The 22,564-nt window shown below is 38.3% G+C and overlaps 1 protein-coding gene across 1 annotated transcript; it reads left to right on the top strand.

Annotated features, from left to right (window-relative positions):
- Positions 1-7,858: 7,858 nt before the first annotated feature.
- On the top strand, positions 7,859-22,482 carry egln2 (egl-9 family hypoxia-inducible factor 2). The gene is made up of 6 exons (XM_087795925.1): positions 7,859-8,141; positions 8,420-9,678; positions 19,197-19,316; positions 19,404-19,540; positions 21,349-21,416; positions 21,491-22,482. Exons 2-6 carry the CDS (start codon positions 8,566-8,568, stop codon positions 21,538-21,540), a joined length of 1,488 nt encoding a protein of 495 aa, XP_087652051.1. The 5' UTR covers positions 7,859-8,141; positions 8,420-8,565; the 3' UTR covers positions 21,541-22,482.
- The last annotated feature ends 82 nt before the right edge of the window (positions 22,483-22,564 follow it).

Genomic DNA, 22,564 nt, shown 5'->3' with positions numbered 1-22,564 from the left:
GAATTATCTTTCTGAAACAACATAATCTAATATGTATATTTATAGTAGCTCACATGTTTCTGGCCTCGTGTGAGGGACATATGTCAAACGTTTTGAGGGTCTTTTGTCTTTGCTGGTCCCTGTGGTTCCTGTGAAGCTGCGCCTGTCATACCTGATTGTTCCATGAAGCTCGGAGCTGGAGCTCACGTCCTGTGTGCACGTGTTTGTGTTTAAGAGGCCAAATCTTTGATGTCATGCACTTCTGACCTTCTCTCTGCTCTCACGCTACTGACCACAACACAATGGACCACTGATGTTTGTATACACTTACACATGCTCAAATTTCCACTTTAACATCACGTGTTTATTTAAACTACTCCCAATAGTAATTTCCATGAAGGCTGTGCTCGATGTGGAGAAGAATAGTTCTTCCACATGGATGGGATCTTCTCACCCTCTTACTTTGCAATAGAATTCACCATCACTATAGATGATGTGGGCCTTTCCTGGTCATTTTTGATACATGCCAGGAACTTAACAAATAATGAAAACAAGCTAAAATGTACCTAAACCTATAGCAGGGGTGTCGAAGTCCATCACACAAGTGGCTAAAATCCTTTAGCCGTCAAGTCGTGGGCTGAACAAAATGTATATTTACCAAAATTTACGAGTCTGATTGAGATTGATTCTTTTTATAATTCAATATATCTTAAATGTCTTCTTCTTAATTAAGTATGGAACTAAATTATTTGGTCGCTGCTTTATTCGTTCCAAGTTACATTTAAACAATAATCAATTAAATGTTATTTTTTTCATATTATATTATTTAAGCTACATAAGATACAAATACAGTTTATTAATGTGGCTGTTTGTCGCACTTTCTTTTGGTTATGATTTAAAAATATGTTTTATTTTGTGTGTACCTTTTTTTTAAGATGCAGAAAAATAATACTGGTCACTAAGAGCGACCAGAAATTTGTGATTATTTGGTACTTTCTTACCTTGTCAGTGATGAAAAATCTCCTTGAACTACAATGTGTTCTCCTTTATTATAATTTGAACCGGCATTAATATGAAAACTATTGGGGGAAAAAAGTCTGACTCTTTGTAATTAAGGGAAGAGGTAAGTTTTGCTATATTGGACAGACAAGTTCTTAAGCACATTAGTTTAAAAAACAAATAATTATCAAAAGATTAAAAAAAAGACTTGATAAAAACAACTTGGCCTTTCATATATTTCAGGAACTATTATAATAATAATTAAAGTGCTGTAAAGACATTGAAAATATGGAGAGAATAACTTGTTCTTTAATTAATTAATTAAATTAATTTTCTTTTTCGATTCAGTTTTTTTCAGTTCATTAATATACAATACAATTTTAGTTATTGACATCCTTCTGTATTTAAGACTCCAATGTTGCTGCAGCCTTTCATCTAAATCAGCGGAAAAAAACATAAACCATCAGGTTGTCATGAGGTCCTGTAAATGAAGTATTAAACCATTCAGCAGACCACCCTAATGTCCTCTTCAGGTGACTGACCATTGTTTTCACCCCGACAACTCCAGCACAAGAAGACTACACAGAAATAAACAAGTAACAAACCGACAACTTATAAGCAGAAGCAGTTCAGTTAGATTAAACAATGATTCATGTCATTAAAAAGATATATATTTTTGACTGTGATAAATTAATTAAGATATGATACCACCAGATAAAAAAGAGGAAGACGCTGGCGGGTCAAGCGAGACCCACTATATTGTTTCATGAGATGTCAAACACGGTTGACAAATGTGTTGTGTTTCGAGGACAAAACAGTGAAATGTCATAGTGAGCCTCAGGACATCAAGTTACATAACATCCTGATTCTGGGTCTGGAAAAGCATTATTTCCGAAGCATTCCTTGAGCCACACTGTCATGAAGCAGTATTCCTGTTATCATCCTCCTTGTTCTCGATTCATCAGCTCGGTCCAGACCACCAGATGTTATCCATTAATGGTGTTTTTTTTCTATTTTAGTTTAATTTTCATCATTGATTTCCTCCACATCGGAAACAGGAAGCAAAACTCTGATCCTGATCTCTGTCACAACAGCTTCTTCTTTTCATCTGACGGTAAAACACAAAGAATACTTTCCACTTGTCTCTCATGGATACAGTCTGTCAGTCCTCGCACCTGGTTTTGTCAAAATCAATACTTTTTCATTGTGAAAAATATAAATTTATTTTCAAAAAAATTACGAAAGAGTATTTCTAAATATGGAACAGGAAGTGTTATAATTGAGGATGAAAATAATGTTGACGGTTATATTGCAATTAATTGTATAGGGATGATAATAATAATGCAGTGTTTATATGTATAATGTAGTGTATGTGTATATGTGATGTATTTATATTGATATCTGCTTAGTATATGCTATATCATGTTATACTCTGTAATATAGATAATACGAGGCGATATATATGTTGTGTATTGCTATTAGTGCTTAAATATTGTGTATTTTTATGGATATCTTTATATAAATATGGTAAATGAACAAACAAACAAGAATATTTAAAAAGTAGTAAAAACATATTTTCACTTATTTTCACTCCTTTTTCTAACTAGGATTTTGTTATATTTTGTATTTATTTGGCTTTATTTTTATTTATTTCTTTTGGAGGCACAAATAAAAAGATAATTAATAAAAAATAATTATACGATTAAAATTAAAAGTCTGATCTTGGACAATAGTTTGCTTTTTGAGCTGCATTTAAGTAACACATTTGGACGTAACATTTAAAATTTACAATTAATCAGAGGACAAAAAAAGTTTTTCAAAAAGTTATTTCTTCATCTATTTGTTTGATGTAAACATGGGTCGTATTTCTGTACGTGCAGCGTGCATGTAGACCAGATCCTCGCAGCAAATCAGTCGCTCGTAAAAACATTTGACGAGCCCTGAAGTCCTGTTAACCCTTCGATCACCTCTCCTGCTGATTCCTGTGGTTTCAAGAGAGGAAGGCGAAAGCGAGAGAGAGAGGAGGAGTGATAGAGAGGAGGAGGAGGAGGAGATGTATACGTGCAGAGCAGCACTCCTCTGACTTTCATTCCAGGCAGCTGTGTGGGGAGCGCTGACCTTGGCAGTGACTGCACTGTTATTCAGTCCGTGGAACAAACAAGTGTTCGACACCCGTGTTAAAGCGTCGGCAGAACAACTGATTTATGACGCTGCTCATGGGCACAAACAGGCCCTGAAGAGACACTTTGCATTCAAAGCAAAAATAAAAACAACAATTGACAGCAGCTGTTGACCAACTAAAGGTCACGACAACATCAACTCGAACAATGCCAGTCAAGGCGACATCGGAAATGTTCAATTTCTTCCATGATAATATTTGGTTTCACCCAAGCGCGCTCAGGAAATGTTCCCTCAGCGCAGCGTCTGACAGATATCTAAACACAATACGACCGCTGATCAAACCAGGAAACACGAGTGTAAATAATACTCGCAACATTTCTGGGGAACTGCTTCTCCTTGTGTGCACGTTCTAGTGTGCACGTGCTCTCAATAAATTGGGTGTGACAGGAAACACACATTTTGAACAGCTGTTTAATTTGAAGAGGATGTTTTTGAGAAGAAAGTTCCTTAAAAGATAAGTTACTAAAACAGCCATTTTGTGTATGTTGCAAAAAAATTTTTTTACACAATGAGCAGCCATGTGTCACTAGCTAACAAATACTACTCACTTTGTTTTTGGGCTACAAAGTATGGTTGTGGTCAACATGCGATGATACTGAGGCACTGCAGGAAACAGGATGTGACCATGTTGGCATTATTAAACGTCGCAGGTGTCAGAATTGTTTTTTCCTCCAATTGTGGCTTCCCTTCGAAGGGAAGATTTTTTTCAACTTTTGTAGCACAGATGTTATTTTGTTTTCTTCTCTGTAATGTATCCGTCCATCAATCTATAAAAATAAGGATATATTAACATGTATTACATTTATTATAAATATAATATGTACATTTGATTCCTTTTTTAAAAGTAGGTTATAGAAAGAATGTTACTTCAAGCTAACCATGTTAATATTTCTAGCGTTGCTAATGCTAAATTCTTTGAAAGCTAGAATCTTTACAAGTCTTATTTTAAGTGTAAAATGCGGCACAAAACAAGCAGTTTATATAACCGGCACGACTATTTAATTGTTCAAAATGCTTATGATAAGATTGTAATAGCTTTTTCCTGCTAACTATGCTACACTATTTGATCAGGAAAACCTTCCTCTCATGAAAGTTAAACCAAACCCGAAAATGTAATCTGTAAATATGAATATTCACAAACTGTCAAACTATCTTCTATCGTTTTTTTAATCCCTTATTCTGCTGTTTAATTTTCAATTCCCAGAATTAAAAGACAACATGTAGCACCATGCTAGCAATTTCTGTCTTCTTTTTAAAAAATATACTTCTTTCATTATATCTAGAACACTTAACTGAGATTGGAGCTTGAAATGTCTATTTTCTCCATGAGTTGACACAAACTGTAACAGGGTGAATTAAAAATAAATGTTTAACTTATTTTGGTCTGTGTTTTACTAACATATTTACTCCTACAGGCACTGATGTTTGTGTTGGATATGATTCACTAATGCATGAGCACTAAACCAGCAAACACAAAGTTCATTATGTAGGGAAAACAAACAACAGACAGTGAGTCATGTTTTAAAACAAGATTTTTGCTTATTCTTGTCTTGTCATATCGTCATAAAAGAAGTCAAGTTAAACTCATCACTCCATCCACACATGACAATCATAAAACTTGTTTTGTTTTTTACTGCGCTGTGTTAACGTGCAGTTTGCACGTCCGTACATATTCCTGCTGAAGAGTGACAACGTGCAGTCACTTCATGCAGCCACGGGTCTATTTGTAGACGGGCGCTGAAAGCAGGAGATTGATGTGGCGTGCGAGTGTCATGTCAATACTCGGCGTCCCTAATCCCGTACGGCCAAGCACTAATCCAGCATTCTAACCCGTGGCCAGACTTTTTAAACTGAATGTCAGCTTATTCTTTTCCACCAGACGGATGTCTGGTCAGCACTGGCTTTACGTATTTGTTCAAACTGATCAATAGTCTTTCTCGCTCCAAGTTTATGACGTGTTAAAAACCAAAGAACAAATGGTTAATTAATTATTGTGGACGTTTTTAATGTCTTGTGAAAAGGTCATAAACATACAACAACAGTTTTATATGAAAGCACCGATCGGAGCTAAGAAAGACCAAGATTCAACTAGAAGTAAGTAAATAATTTATATTTATAGAGCGCTTTTCCAGACCAGGGTCACAAAGCGCTTAAACGATCAAAACAAAACTCAATAAAATAAATACTTAAAAGGTCAAGATAACTCAGAGAACAACACAGTCTCTTAACATCAGGGAAAAGCCTGCAAGAATAAAAATGTCTTGAGATGTTAAAAGGACCTAATAATAATTCACAGGTCAACTAATGTAAAAAAAAAAACTCTCCTGACTCACTCACATGTTTCAATTGTTGAAGTCTTCCTCTCCAAGATGCAGTAAGTCTCTCATCATGATGATTTTCCGAAGGTAAGTAAGTAAGTAAGTAATTTATATTTATAGAGTGCTTTTCCAGACCAGGGTCACAAAGCACTTAAACAATCAAAACAATACTCAATAAAGTATATACTTTAAAGGGCAAGATAAAACTGATAACACAACAGGAGTTCCAGAAAATCAAGGTATTACTCCTACAAATAATACTTACTTACTTACTTATAAAGTTTTCCTGGTCTGAAATTTCGGCGAACAAGAGGTTACAATAGTTCTAGTCTCAATGTGATCATCTGAAATTGAACCCATTCTAAAATATTATGAATGTATTATACAATATTTAGTCATATTCCAAACCTAGTTTTTTTTGGCGTAAATGCACTGACACTTGTGTGTTTATGCTTCTTAAGTCCTGGTCTATGAAAAAACAACAATGGGCTCTGAAAAAAACTACCTGGTTTATTCTACCAGTACTGGCAGGAATCTCTTCTCAAAGATGAGCTGGTAAAGTGAAACATGGAATGGCTGAGGTACTTGAGTGATAGACTTCGTCTGCTATGCTTGAGTAGTTTAGGCCAGAATGATAAAAAACTGAGAGATTATTGTGAAGATATTGGTGACATATTGCTTCACAGCAGAGATTATTTGTCTGTAGCCATTGGAAAGTGACAGGAGCACCAACTCACATCCTCTCACTGTTTATACCCTTGGTTCTGATCACGGTGTGGAGCAGGGGTCACCAACATGGTCCCCGCATACAAGAAAGTAGTAATTAATTGGGCCTGTCAAGAAAGTTATTTAGCTGTTGTTAAGTGTGTACCAAAATGATGGTAGCCCTTCGGGTCACATGGTGGCCTTGGAGTAGCTTGCAGTTATGAAAAGGTTGGTTACCCCTGGTTCAGAATTCCCCCAACCTTTTTTGCAACACCTTATAATGTCTGCATACTATTGACAGACCAACCTTTAGATGAAAACAGTAAAAACAAATCATATAAATAATAATAATTTTGACATTTAACATTTTATTTAAAGGTACCATTCTGGGCAGTCAAAGGCCCTGTACAGACAATTTAAAAATAGCTCATTTTCTCTGGTTTACATGTTAATTTGTTGAGTAAACTTGAAACTGAAAAAAACATAGTGTTGTGTCAAGAGTCACAGGCTATTGTTACTTGGAGAAAATGTCTCTTTTTTTCAAAATAAAACACACTCCAGACATTAATTGAATAAATTATATGAATACATGTTTCTTATCCGTTATCTGTTAACCAGGCTGTTGTAGCATTATAAACGAATGAAAAAATAGTTCCTTCTGTTTTGTTCAGTTACCGATGACCAAAGTTGGAACATAGCCTTGGAAGTAAAACGGTCAAAACAGGAGTCCGTTCCGGTCGCTCCAACACGCCGTCACTTCCGGTTCTTATGCTTCGCTTTGTGGAGAGAAATGGTCAATGCAGAGAGTCACGGGTCGTTTATTCGCCGCTTCAAGTCAAACAAAATACAAGCTTTACGATCGATCGGACGCACTTTCTCCCGGCGACGTTACAGGTCAATAGCCCCGGGAGAAACGGTCTCGAGCTGTAGAAACATTGTGATATTTAAGGCAAATTTCCCGCCCCGGGGGTCGTCTTTTCCGGGGCAAATGGTTCTTTCATGGTTCCTGTGTCTTGATCACCCGCAGAGAAACTTCCTAAATTGCCCTCTTGCTTGGGTGGAAGCTTCCGTCTCCTGGGTGTGTCCCGCTTCGCTCTTTGATACACGACCCAAGGTGTGAAAAGGCAGACAAACAGACGTTTTTTAAATAACCGGTGTCATGCCTCTAATTCCGTTTCAAGCTTGTCTTGAAACAGTGTAAATCAGTGAAATGTTGATTGTGAATGTGTATTCAAACGTTTAAGCTCTTAGATGAAGCGCGTAATTTATACTTTATATTTTGATGATATTTTAGCGTTGATTTAAGTATGGCGTATACGTATAGTGTACAATAATTTTTAATCTAATAGAAGCTAATGTAGTTCATCGTCTGGTGATACACCTTTATCTTCTTTAATATTGTCATTCATGTGATGTTGCTTTGTTGCAAAGTTTAAAGTTCAAATGAATAAATAAAAATATGTGTTAACAAATAGAACTTCTCCATCAGCCAGTCGAAAGAAAGTTATTTTTAATTTTGTACGCGTCTGTCGTAGTAGCGAGAGGTCACATGGTCAGAGCGCGTGTGTGACAGCGGGAGAAGTGGACTGTGCGGGGGGAGGAGGGGGGAGGGGGAGGAGGCGTGTGGGAGAGAGAGAGAGAGAGAAAGAGAGAGAGAGAGAGAGGGAGAGGGAGAGAGACACGGTCACAAACCGACGTCTCTCAGAGACTCAACATACATTTCTATTCTTTCCTCGACCATCATCGTCTCACTCCAGTTTGACGCTCGCGAGTGTTGTCGCGCGTGTCTCGGTGTGACGTGACGTGTCGTCGATCCCGGAAACCAGAGCCGCGTACTCTCAGTCTGTCACGTACACTCGCCGTGGATCCACACGCGCGGGCGCTGGAGGCGAGGAGTGGACCGTGGACCCGTCAGACCCCTTTATATCTGCACTGGATCCATGACATCTCTGGACATGAGTAAGTGAAACCAAATTAATTTGTTATTTAATGTATTTCATTTTCAACCGTTATTTATCTGGCTGAACGTTTATTATTTGTTATTATTAAAAGAAACGATCAGAATAATGTAATTTGCAGCAAAAGCGAATTTTAAATATTTTAAAGTAATAATAAAAAAAAGAATTCGTGTCATATTGACCTATATTTTCAACTGTGCAATAAACGCTTTTTTTTTAATACATATTAAAGTGTATCGCATCAAGCTATAAATAAACTTACACTTGTGCTCTGAACAGATCCTCTGCGGGGTGTGTGAGGGGTTCTCTCTGGCGACACGTGTGTGTGATGAAAGTTGCAGCAGATCCGTCCTCACACGCCAGCGACCCCTGAAGATGAAGCGAGGACGTGAGCGACGTGCGCATCCAGCTGAGGACGAGATGAGATGGAGAGCTGGACCTACGCGGACCCTCTGAGCTCCACATCTTCACTGTCGTCGCAGGAGATTCATCGCCACACATCGAATATGGGACTGAACGGATTCCCCGCGCCCCCGATCGGGAGTCAAACTGCGGTGGACCTGCTGGCCGGTCTGGCCTCGTCCAAGACCGACCCCTCACCAATCGTGACCCTCACCAAGGAGTCTAAAACCGGCGTTCCCCCTCGACACGCCGGCGTGGTCTCACCGTCCGCCACCGTGGAGGGAAGCCAAGCGGGCGCTTTGGCTCAGACTCCATGTAGTTATCCTGATCCGATAAATAGTTTGGGGGACCCTTTGTACCCCCTTAGCGGCAGCGCGTGTTTACTTGACGACAAGGACTGGGCGGCGCTGGAGGACTGCGCTCTGGCGAGAAGAATCAACCATGAGTTGAAGGCCAGACAGAAGCGGAGAGGTGTGGAGAACCAGGACTTCCTGTCCGACACCGGTGTGGCCGACGCCATCTTCGATCCAGTGGACCTGAAGCGAAGAAGAGTCGCGGACGGATGCGGGTTGAACAAATATTCCGAGTCACCCAGAGTGACCCCCGTGAACTGTGCTTTCAGCTGCCATAGCAACCAAGTTGGTTATGATCTTGGAAACTGTGTTACCCCTTACTCTCCCCCCTTCACTCCGGGCCACCATGTTATCAAGCACAAAAGACGTCGAGTGGGGACCCCCAACTCAAGACTTATCCAGACGTCGTCCCCTAATGACGTCCTGACTCTGCAGCGATCCGAGGAATGGTCGGCCGAGCGCATCGCAATGCAGCACATCGTCCCCTGCGTCAAGCTCTTCGGCATGTGCATGAAGGACAACTTTCTCGGACCCGCTCTAGGAGACAAGGTCCTGGAGGAGGTGGAGGTCCTGAACAGCAGCGGGAAGTTCCGGGGCGGGCAGCTCGTGAGCCAGAAAAGTATTCCCTCCCGGAACATCCGAGGCGACCAGATCGCCTGGGTCGAAGGTCGGGAGCCTGGCTGTGAAAATATCAACCTGCTGATGGCGCACATTGATGAGGTCATCATGCACAGCGCTGCCAATGGACAGTTGGGAGGCTGCGTCATCAACGGGCGAACCAAGGTGAGAGTCTGGAACACTTGCAACCCACCCAAAATGAATTTTACTGTTGGGTACACACGTTTATATTTTGTTAGGGGGACGTATTAGCAAGGATCTGGCTAGTGATGATAATGACAGATATATTGTAGTACTGTAAGAACAAGGATAGATTTGTAGTATTGTCCGAGTACTTGACTTTGACTTGGCAGAATTTACAGAAAGCAAATTTGTTTTGAAACCAAAATATGTCTAAACATCATCTTAAAAACTTCTGAAGTCGACTTTGTCCTCTCATACTCAGTCGTAGCTGGGATCTTGTAGGATTTCATTGTTTCTTTAAGTAAATAAGTAGGAAGTTTAATTGCAACACAAAAATTAATAAATGCTATAAATATTTGCATGTTAATTGTAAATATATATATTTTTTTGACAAAATCGAAATATTTAATGTATCATACACTTTTTAAAAATTTTAACCATAAGAATAACTTTGTTCAGCCGAAAGAAAAAGAAGAAGAACTTTGATAAACTATTTTCTAAAGCAAAAAAAAGGAAAAAGAATTGATATTAATACAGTATCATGAAAATAAAAGCGATATTTAAGTTTAATCTTTTTTTTACACCCATATATACATTTTTCATATCATAAAATAGTTTATATAGAGAAACCCCTTCCAAATATTTGCAATTTGAATAATTTAAGTATATCACACTTTCACATTATAAGATGGGTTTCTATTATACTTGGAAATGTGCAAAAAGAAACACCTGGATTTAAAAATATGCCTCTCAAACATTGCTAAAAGGTTTTTCAATAATGGGGTTTTAAAACGTTCCAATGTACCTGAAAAGTCGAAAAGGAAACACTGATCAGCAATGATAATCTGGGTTACCTAAGGTTGAGGTACCCAGTCACATGACCTGTCCTCTTCACCTGTACTCGAGACAAAACAATTTGACAGGTGGAAAGACAAAGACATTTTTTAAGCGTCATATTAAAAAGTATAGTGTAAAGTGTAAAATATTAGTAGTTATACATCTATACCATTTGTGTTGATTTTCATTTGTTAATTGATATTTACTGCAATACCTCATTTTAATTTGGGTTTGTCACCAAGATGCTTCACATTCGATCTACAATAGAAACTCTCACAATAACTGAATTATAAATGACCTCACGTGGTTCAAGTGAGAAGCTTTACGTAACCATTCTAGGCTTTTTTTTTTAACATTCTGGCACCAGAACTCCAGTTTATTTTAGAAACAGACCTGTTTGATAAGAGAACCTGCTGCAGGTGGATATTTCCTCCGAAAACTGCTCTGAATCTGAATTTATGCGACGCTTTTTCCCTCTTCAACTCGCCCCTCTGGAGGATAATCGTGACTGCCATCACTATTCCTCTTGCCTTTGAAGGCAACGCTTCTTAACTCCCGCTTGTACCACTTTGGACGTCGCGCTGTAGAAGTTGTTGTATAATGCCAGACGGGTTGCATAACGCTACGGCAACCCACAGATTTCTGCGAAGCAGGGATTCGAGTTTAAACGCAGTCTTGACGCAGCAGATTTAAAGAAGCACTTTTTAAATGACTACATCCGTTGCTGCACATTTGTGGTCACCAGAGGAACTAAAAAAAATATTGTATGTGACTTTTAGTAATGTTCTTAAAAGTAAACAATAATGTCAAGGTGAATACCGTATTTTTTGGACTTGAAGTTGCACTTTTTTCATGGTTTGTCTGGTCCTGCGTTTTATACTGGAGTGTGACATGTATATTAAATATAAATGGTAATTACACATTTGGCTTGTTTGCCTGTATCTGCTACAGCTATTATTCTAGTACCACTAAAAAATTAAACTCTCTTATAAACCCAACTGAGAATGAGAACACAAATGGATGATTGTCCCTTTTTTTTACCTGTGAAACTTTTCCTGAATATACAAAAATAATTCCTAACTCTTTATTTCTGCTGACTCGTCAACGGATGTCTACCATAGCTGGCCGATAATGTTGTGCTTCTGCTAACGTTGCTTTATTATTGAGCGGCATTTAATTTAGTTTTTAACATGTAAAATATCCACTTTTCTGTATATATTGATTAATGGATTGGCTTGTTGACGTCTGTTTAAAAAAAATGCTCGTCTATAATGCAAGTCATCGGACGCATCTAATCTAACACAAGTCAGAGGTCGACCTCTGACCTGTGTTAGATTATCTGATCACCATCTGGTGTGCTTCAGTCACAACTGTTTTCAAGTAATCTACCAACAATCATTACAGGCCTCAGTAAACTTGTGCTACTCTTTTATTTGAGCTCTAAATAATTTATTTTGGTATCTCTCTACTTCACACAGACTGAAATATCTGACATTTTCCCAGAATTATTATCTGTTATCTTATGTAAAGGCTAGGCGTCAATACAGTTAGAACATAGTGAGACTTTGACCTCATCTTTTTTTTCTTAGCACTCAAAATAAAAGGGTAGAGTCGACCTTGTTAAACCTAAACGGTTGCACCAGACAGTGACCTCACTGCATGTTGAATCATTCACGGAAGGTTCTGTGTGCACATTGCTGCAGACATTGCTCTCTTCACACTCCCGTCTGTGTGTGTGAAGCCAAAAATAATCTGCTTTAAGTCAATGACTTTGACTGACACACACCTTTTGACAAAAGGTATATTCAGTAAACTAAAGTATAATTCAGATTGGGATATTGTCTTTTAAAACTGAAGGATCATTCCCCCTCTTAATCTTGATTATATCTGTATTTTTTCTCTTTTATCAAAATAGTTTCCATTAACAGTAGGGGTGTGTTTTTGGCAAAATTGACAAAAAAGTATTCCACTGATACTACATATATCACGATACAGGAGCAACGGTGCAATATATTGGATATATTGTGATACTGTAGAAACAAGAATATATTTGTAGTATCTTAAGACACTTTTATTCGTGCAGTCTTTTCCTTGATTTTATGAGACTCTTGTGTTTTTCTCTGTGTTGTCTTGACCATTTAAGTATTTATTTGATTGGATATTTTTGGATTGTTTAGGCACTTTGTGACCCTGGTCTTGAAAAGACTTACTAACATACTTACTTAGTATTGTCGAGTACTTGACTCTGGTGTTGAAGAATTTACAGACCACATGACTGTTGATGAAGTTGTAACTGTTTACATTTGTTTTGAAACTAAATTTAGTCCAAAAATCAGCTCCAAAAGCTGCAGGAGTCGACTGTATCCTCTCGTCCTAAGTCATTGCCATGATCTTGCAGGATTTCATTGTTACTGTTTAGCTTTGAAGTATGATGGACTTTGACATTTATGACAAAGAAAATAAAAGTATATAACAATAAAATGGATACAATGCTGTTGAATATTGATACGGTATATCGCAATATTTAAGTGTATATGTATTTTCTTACACCATGGTCATTAACATACTTCTATTGAAAGTCTCTTATGCTGTCTTGAACACTGGCATCTTAATAGTTCAATTTATCCACATGAACATAAATGTACTTTGGTTGTGGAAATATAAGTATATAAGTGTTGCACAGCTGGTCTTGTGTGGACTGACGGGTGTTGAAAAAACAGCCTCAAATGTACCCAGTATTTGAATCCAACCCTATCAAGTGCTTGAACTATTATTTGAAGAATGATTTCATCACCGTTTCCGTGGCAACAGCCGTACACTGAGTGAAGGTCTTCTTTGTGAAGAAAAATCTCATCCTGTGAGCAGCTTGTTTTGTTCCGTAGATGGTTCAAAGACTTCCTGCACGTTAGATTTGCCATCAAGAGACATCGTTGATTCTCGTTCAGAATATTCCTCTTTTCTAGACATAAACCCTTTTGTAAAGTCATTGAAATGCATGACGTGTGTTGTGACAGTGTTGCGAAGTGTGAGAGGATTGTGGTGTAAGTGTGAGAACGGGCGATGCAGCAGCAGCTTCGGAATAATGAGATCTTTGCAGCAGCGCGTCCTCGGATGCCCTCGTCTTCAGCAGAGTCTGCCACGATGCAGCCAGACAACTGCACGAAGATCAGCCACACATGCTAGCATGAGCGCTCGCACGCAGGATGATGGTGCAGTAGCTCAACACGCTAGCTTTGATTTTTGAATCTTAAGAAGTGACGATGAGTGAAGTAGTTTCTTGGCAACAACAGGTTAAGTACAAATGAAACCTATGATGTTTCTCCTGTCACGTAGCTGAGCGTAAAGGCACAGGAAGGTTTGTGGGTTTTTAGATATATTATAAAATAGAATGAACTAAAAGGAAATAAGAGAGAAAACTTAGTAGTAGAATAAAATATGTCGTACATTAAAATGGCCATATCAAAATTATGTAATTAAATATAATTGTTACTATATAAATCAAGTTTTATTAATAATCTTATTAGTTTATACAATTTTGAAAATGTATTATTGCTATTTCTAAATATGTCATCTTTTTTTCTATTCAAAAATCGTTTTCATTTGATAAAACATTTTTATTTATAGATATTAACACAATTATACTGTATTCCACAGCCATTACAGTCGCCAATATATATACTGAGGTTTATTCAGTACGCTTTCTCAATAGATATAATTGCATTAGTGGTTGTGTGTCCTGTAAGTGGCTGTCCAGGGTGTCCCCTGCCTTTTGCCTCTTGTTGAACCAACGTAAATTATTTTATGAAGATATCTGTTTCTTAGTAAACTGTTAAGCTTACTTATGCACCTTCGTACATTTCTCAAACTCAAAGAAACATTTGAAAACAAAGAAAATTAAAAACTTCTGTTATGCTGCATTGTATTTGGATCGTCAGTTAAGTAGTCGCAATGATTCTCGACAAGCATATGCTTTAGTATCGACTGTTGTTGATGTATTGTATACCTTCTCTGTTTGGGACTTTAACGCGTGACCTTGTAGTCACGTTGTCTTCTGGTAATACCAGCCTAACGGACAAAAGTCCCTTCATCTGTAAACGGATGAGTCACGTAGAATAACTGCAGCATCTGTCTTCACTCAAACTGACTCACCACGCCGCTTGTTTGTCCTTAAACGGATTCACAATCACGGCATCATGGCGAGCGTTCTCCAAAGGCTCATGCCCCGATTTCCCCGCGGCAGGTCGCTGAAAGATGTCACCGGCTGGACCAATTATCTGCCGCGTAACTCGGATAGTAAATCTGCTGAGTAATGGAGCGGTATAAAGACCAGCAGAGACGGTTGAGATAGAAGCTCGGGGCGGCGACGCACTTCATCATCATTCAGTCGGGATCACACCGACCATTATTGGACGAGGTTGATCTAGTCGAGGGCTGTAAAGTCTGAGCCTAATTCATCACGGTTACAGGAAACGTGACATGAACATCTGGAACATGTTTGCTACTCTTTTGTTAAAGATTCCTAAAATGTAGAGGCAACACCATAAGTTTGAATTTAGTATTTTATTCTCATTTATGTTTTATTTTCATGGCTTTGTTGTGTCCTCCTTCTGTATCGCCTTTATTAGTTTTAGTTGTTATCATTATAAGCAAGTAGAGATTTATCCTCTGGTCGACCTTCTTAACCTCTATACTCAATTATTTAGCAGTGTAATGTATTAATTTTGGCCAGAGGTGAAGGTGATTGATGCCAGTAAAAACCTTTGAAAGCACTGCCTGGGTAGAGTCAGTCTGTGGAGATGCAGGGAAGAGAACGGAGATGAAGGATATGATGGTGGTCCTGTGTATCCAGGCATCCACCAAGTGAAAAGTGAAAGCGGAAAGTCTGATGGTTTTTGGTTTCGGACTGCGAGGCCTTAAATCACACGGTTTAGAAATGTCATGAGAGTTTATGCTCCAGGCGACGGCTGAGCTGTCCGGACAGATGAATTAAAGCACTATTACCATGACATAAACAAGACTCTGGGCATCAGGGGTGAACACATAGTTACTCATGTCGTCATCCAGAATTACCTTCAAACCTAGAACAATTTAATTCAGCTGGAGTTTTCTGCTGAAACCCCTCAAACAACAGGTTTTCTTATCATTCATTTCCTCTTGGAAAATTACATAAAATGTATTTTTGTGAAGCTTAATGCAACACTAAAAGAAGAAAAACTGTATTTACCACATCAGTATTCAACAGTTCCACCTCCAGGCAAGTCATGAGGCCCTCACGACTACCACTGGGGGTCATTTTTGTTTAAGTTTAAGAGGCTGCTCTTGACATCAAAATATTCAAGATTCATTTTTCGTTGTCTTACTTACTTACTTACTTATTTGGGGCAAGAATCATAATACATCATAAACCAGAGTTCTCACTGCTCACTACGGTAAGGAGCTCACATCTGTGAACATTTCAAGTCACAGGCAACAATGTTTCCCAGACTTTTCTGAAACAGGAAGTGTTTTCTGATTGCGATATTGCCAATATTAATCATCTCTGTGTTCCCATTAAATTCCTTTCTTTCAACATCCGTTGTTCTATAATTAGAAGTCTCTGTATAATTATTGACATAATATAAGTTCCTTTAATGGTAGCATCTCTGCAGGTCATGATATTATCATGAACATTATTCTAATTTGATGTTGCGACAATTATCTGACAGGTCTATCTACGCACTATCTTCTTGAAGTCGGATTATCATTTATTTTCTAGGGGTTTTCATGGTATGGAGCTTGTCTTGATTGTTAATTATTTTATGATATTATATTATATACAAATCCAGCCCTATAAAGATGTAAGTATTTAAGATAACAGGGGTTGCAGATGTCAACAGTTAGAGTAAAACTGATATTAAAGGAAATTATTGTATTTGGTAAAGGAGAACACAGAGATAATGAATATAAACTGAGACAAAGACAATATCGAAGACAGCTACATCTTGTTTTTTTGTGGCCCTGTGATAAGATTTTGGCTTGTTGTGCAATTTAGTCTGACATCCCTGTTTTAAATGGTGTCTTTTGTTTCGATGTGTAGAACCAAGTCAGTAACTTCTTCATTGTGGTGCAAATCCTGGTCGGAGATTGCCGGTGATGGTGCCACCGGGCAAATGCTGTTTCACAACAAGCTCTATTGTTGCTTCTTTCGTCAACTACACGCCACATTTCATTGTTCATTGGCAGTAAAAGCGAAAACAAACTGCTGTATAATTGTCACAAAGAACATTTTAGTGCCTCATAAACAAAGCAACCCATTAAACATTGGGCGCCTAATGAGTTCCAAACTGTATGGTGCTTTTCTGCCTCGTGGATCTGGTCATTCAGGACGGTTTATCCGGACTGTCGGCTCCGGCCCGGGAGCCAAATGCTGTGAGACGGGTGAGCTGGCAGTGAAAGTGTCGCTCAGTCATCAGAGCAGACGTGAGTCCAGTGACACACGACTCGTCTAATGCTAGCAACACTTCCTTGCTCATAAGACAGATGTCGACAACGGTGTTTGTGTTGCATCCTCAGGGGCGGAGATGTTCTACATCTGTTGTCTGGGAAGAGAAATCGATAAAAATGAAGACTGCAGTGATGGTTTGGATCAGGAGATTGTCCTGAAGCTGGTGATGCGCAGAACAATAGACGTCAGCGAGGTGACAGAAGGCTCTTGTTTCCAGGCAGGAAAAGATAAACCTGGAATTCTTACTTGATACGGCTATCAGGCTCTGCTGGAGCACACGCTGACTTTTGGTCCACTCTGGGAAAACATTACACAAACTTGAGACTTCTTATATGACCAGGGCTTTAAACAAGATTTCCTCTTCCTACCATCATGTTTGGAGAGCCCCCTCCTCCTCCTCCTGGACACTGTGGCCCCTCAGCCTTGAGCACAGAGGCGTCAAGCGGTGGAAATACCATCACAAGGCTATTGTTTTGAGTAGAGACACCAGATCCAGCCAGGAACAACAACTGAACTTTTGACTTGTTTCTCTGCCCTTTGACCTTTGCTGACTGTGCAGAACCAACACAAGTGATGCTCTGTGACTCAGGATCACTGCTAATGTTGTAAGACGGGATCATCAACCATGATATGAGGGAACTTGGATGATGATACTTAGTGGTAAGTTGATGAGGCTTCATGGAACGATGGATGATGTATCGTGATACAGTGTCTTCATTTTGAAAGACCACTAGATGTCACTCTCAGTTTGAAAATAATGATAGGTTTCATTGAATTAGTAGATCAAAGTCAAAGATTATTAAAGCTAGTGGCCTTTTAAAATTAAGACACTGTATCACGAAACATCATCGGCTGTTTCATGAAGACTCATCAACACATCACTAGATGATAGTATTGCTCACTCTTGTAAACTTTAAGTGGGACAACAATGGACATTTGCAACTTTTCTGTGGTGGTGTCTCCCTTCTCTCCCTGGGATATTCTTCTTTTCCCCACATCCCGATTTAGGGAACCAATCAATGTTTTTGTCAATTAGGAGTCACAGTTAAACTGTGTTGAGGCAACGAATATATGTTTATAGTGTAGTAGAATTGTTTCAAATATCCAATGAGTGAGTGTTTCTGTCTAAGAAGCAAGATGAATTCTATTTTAATTTACCATTATTGTGAGTATGTTAACATTATAAAACATTTCATTTATTTCAACTTTACAAAATGTTAAGATGATGACATTAAATGGAAAACTGAGGTTATACATTTTTAACTATTGTTGTGTTGATGAGACTTCATGAAACAGCTGGTGAGGTATCATGATACAGTGACTTAATTTTGAAAGAACACAAGATGTCATTCTGTTTGATCATCAAGTGGTCTTTTAAAATGAACACACTGTATTGTGATACATCATCAGCTGTTTCATGAAGCCTCATCAGCTGTTCATGAAGCTTCATCAACGCATCACTAGTAGTTGATTTTAAGTTGCTTGCTCATGATCTTCTCACAATAAATAAATGTCATTTAACAATTCTCAACCAACCTTATAATTTTAATGAAGTTACCTTTTATTTACTTAATAGTTTGATAAAAACGTGTAGCTTGTTTTTTCAAACATCTCTCGCTTTGGTTCACTCCTAGTAAATCCCTTCAGTGGCTGTATTTTAATATGTATGTCAATGAAGCATAAACTATTGGGAAGCTTTGTGGTTCCAGAAATTATTGGAAATGTTTAAGAGTTTTGCTCTCAGATGTAAACATATCCTAGATAGTCCATCGAACTGTTAAAAATATTTGAAATTTCAAATTCAAAAAGTTAAAAGTATTTGAACCATGTGTGTCAAATCAATAAAGGATTCATTCTTTATCTCCAACGTTCCAAGTGCTTTTCATGGCTGAATATCAGAGCGTTTTTCCCTCCGAGCTGACAAACCATCTTGTTTCTCATTCACGGTCGTGCTTGAATTGATCATCTTGAACACACTGTTCCTTGTCAAAACTTCGATCAACAACAAAGTGTTATTGAAGGTTTTAATTTGAACGTCCTGTTCAATTATTCATGGCTGTGGTGTTTATACGTGGAACATCATGTTGGAGTCACTCCTGTCTTGATGATCCCTGAGGCTCTACTTTTCTTCACATCCCCTCCTCGCCTGCTGCTTAACAATCCACACCTTTGTTTCCAGGCCATGGTTGCTTGTTACCCGGGAAGTGGAGCGGGATACGTGCGCCATGTCGACAACCCTAACGGTGACGGCCGCTGCATCACATGCATCTACTACCTGAACAAGAACTGGGATGTCGAGGTAAATAATCCGTTATAAGACACTTGTTTACTGACTGGTCGTTTCAAGTGTTCTGAAATATTTCCCTGTGGCCTTTTGTCGCCGTAGAAACAAGGAGGGTTGTTGCAGATCTACCCCGAAGGCAAAAATGTTGTGGCCAACATCGAGCCCTTGTTCGACCGGCTGCTCATATTCTGGTCCGATCGCAGGAACCCGCATGAAGTCAAACCTGCTTTTGCAACTCGGTGAGTAGAATCGGCTTCAGGCTGTTGACGTAAAAATATAAATCGGAGGGAAGGTTGTTTGAGGAACTCTGGAAAAATTTTCATCTAAAAAGACTGGGGGCCCAATCCTGTCCACCTCGTCATTTGTTCTGGCCTGTTATGGCACGTAAAGCCGAAAGACAAAATGGGAAAAGAATGGTCTGTGTACGAGTTTTTAAATACAAATAATTGAAATAATATTCTCAAATTATCTACAGTTAATATTAATGTTAACTAGTAATGAATAAATTAATTCAAGAATTATATTGTTTGTGTTGATCATGTTAGATTGTTTGACATTACATGGACTCAAAAATGATTAATATAAATTATTTTTGTAAAATATAAAGCAGACCCACTCACGCAAAAATGTTATTATGTTTTTGTGTCTGCAGAAAAGCAGTTGTTTAAAATAAAGCAGTTAAACAATGATCTGTTACTATTAAGTTGGAGGGTGTCAAACTCAACTAGATAAGAAAATATTTTTAATTTATAGGAAGAATGAGTCTTTATTGTATTTTTTTAGCATCAATTTATCTTGATTTAATTCATAATTTTGTGCTACTTCACCAAACAAATTCCTTTCCTTCAACATCAGTTTTAATATTATTGGTGACATCCATCATCTCTGTTCCTTTTCTTATCTCAAAAACTTGCATCTTTTTTTTATCACCAATATGCACATTAATATACTTACATTTTTAAGACCGCTTTCCAATATCAAAAACTGCTTACCATTCCGTCTTTAAAGCACTTATAAACACCACACGGTGGCCACTTGTACTACTGTACATAAGGGGATAATTAAGACATACACTAGCAATAATGATACAATAAGAAAGCTTAAGCGTATAAAACTGTGACATTATTAAGGATAAAAAAGGAAGAACAAGAAAACAATCAGCTGTGTGCTTGGTTAAAAGCCATGGAGTAAAAGTGAGTTTTAAGATTAATTTTAAAAATGGACAATGTAGAAATGAGTCGGATCAGTTGATCCCCCTGACTGAAGTCAAAGTAGCTTGAAATCAAATATGCTTGAACAATATTGCGTCTCATATTAAACATATTTGAATATATTTATATAGCAAAGATTATTGAGGGGACATTTTGACACTTTATAAATGACTATATTGTAGAGAATAATAAACAATATGCCATGAATAGAAGTATTGGGTTAAAAAGTAGGTTCAAGAATCTGTTAATATTTTGACTTATTATTTGTTTTATTGCTGATCAATTTTGTAGATTGTATAGGATTTAAAACGAACAAACCAGACCAGTTACACTTTATATTACCATATTTCTCTCTTGTTAATATTTCATATCTTAGATTTATTTTTACATTTCTACATTTGCCCAAGTTTCTATTTAGTCTTATATTTCTCATATATATTTCCTCGCAGTTTCTCTTTTGAAACTATAAGTTGCTATAGAGGTGTGTGTGCGAGGTCTAGGTCTATCTATCTAGATGTCCTTGCTTAAAATTCATCTGCAGCCGGACGACGATTTATCAGTTTCAGCTCCTAGTAATTGTATCGCTGCTCCATCCTCCGGCCCCTCCTGTCTGCTGGGGGCCACAACAGACAGGAAGTGTGTGTTTCCTGACGGGAACGTGAAGCGGGGGGAGGGGGAGGAAGGTTGGATCGCACGTCTCGTGCTGCAGATGAGAGACAGGAATAAACAAGACGGTCTCCGAGGACCGAGGAGGGACTGTTGTCATTAACCCTCTGCTGCCCTCTCGACCTCTGACCTCTCAAAGAACGTGACTTTTATTGTCGACTTGTTTGCAGCTACGCCATCACGGTCTGGTACTTCGACGCCAAAGAGAGGGCCGAAGCGAAGGAGAAATACAGACTGGGTGAGTCTTGTGATCAATAATTCAAAAATTTGTCTATCTCATCATCGCTGACGATCTTCTACCCGTGTCCATAGCAACCGGACAGAAAGGTGTCCAAGTGCCCGTCACTCAAAGCAGGACATAACCAGGAGGAAGTGGAACAATCTTGTGCCTTTGCGGGACAGTCCTAGAAACGAGGGTCTCTGCGACTCCCCCTACAGGAGGAGAAGAGCACAACCAAGAGAGCGAAGTGCACAACATGAAGAACTATCGATGTCCGAATGAGACGATCGCTTGATCAGGTCTGATGAGTGACTCTGATGTCAAAGGGTTAACAAAGGCACAACGAGCAGATGACAATTTCTTCATTTGACTTCAGGTGGAACTGTTGAATGTGTTTCTCCAAAGTATTATTGCACACGCTCTCAACTTGCTCGTTCGCTGGCGGGGCAGAGAAATGTTTACATGTGCGCTCGCTTTGAAGACGACGTATGGCGAACACTCGAGCGCATGATATTACAGTTGTAGCTGAACTTTTCCTTCACGAGTATTCACGATACCAGCTTGAAAATGTTAATATATTAACGATTGATGTCATTGAAGCTCCATTTATGGCACAACTTTACATGTAGAATCTAAAATGAACATAAAATCAGGAGAAAAAACTAAAAAATAGCTGCGATGAAGCTTTTCACTTTAGTAGATGTATAAGTATTCAGAATCTGCTTGAATGTTCCCCTAAATAGGAACATGTATTGTTTGGCACATATATAAAAATGCAAATGATTTTTCAAATGTGTCGCTTGTGAAGCTACAACCTTACAGTTTATTAAGTGTACAAAATGACGAGTTAACACTGTGAGAGCTGCAGGTGTGTGTGTGTGTGTGTGTATGTCTGGTTGCTTACAGATGTGTGTGTCCAGCTAAAGAGAATATAATTTTTTTTTTCAAATTGCACTTTATTGTTTCGAGTGTGGTGAGAAAGCAACATTGATAGTTCAAATGCAATAGATAACAACACCAGTGTGAACAAATGATGAGTGTTTCTTAATTTTGATTTATTTAATTAAAAATGTCTCATTTTTGATACACAGTGTCTGTTTTTTTACTTTAACATTCCAGAATATCCAAAAAGAACGCATAGTTTTTACAGTGCTCCCAGTAGGAAG

Source organism: Callionymus lyra, chromosome 7 (genome assembly GCF_982586985.1).
Source record: "Callionymus lyra chromosome 7, fCalLyr1.hap1.1, whole genome shotgun sequence".
Taxonomy (NCBI): Eukaryota; Metazoa; Chordata; class Actinopteri; order Syngnathiformes; family Callionymidae; genus Callionymus; species Callionymus lyra.
This window is presented reverse-complemented; position numbering and strand designations above follow the sequence as displayed.

What these genes read in the sequence shown, in the direction of transcription:
- egln2 (XM_087795925.1), top strand. Translation starts at nt 8,566, where the DNA reads ATGGAGAGCTGGACCTACGCGGACCCTCTGAGCTCCACATCTTCACTG. An exon ending in ACAAGAACTGGGATGTCGAG is followed by an intron (nt 19,317 to 19,403) that starts GTAAATAATCCG and finishes TTGTCGCCGTAG; the next exon opens with AAACAAGGAGGGTTGTTGCA. An exon ending in AAACCTGCTTTTGCAACTCG is followed by an intron (nt 19,541 to 21,348) that starts GTGAGTAGAATC and finishes ACTTGTTTGCAG; the next exon opens with CTACGCCATCACGGTCTGGT.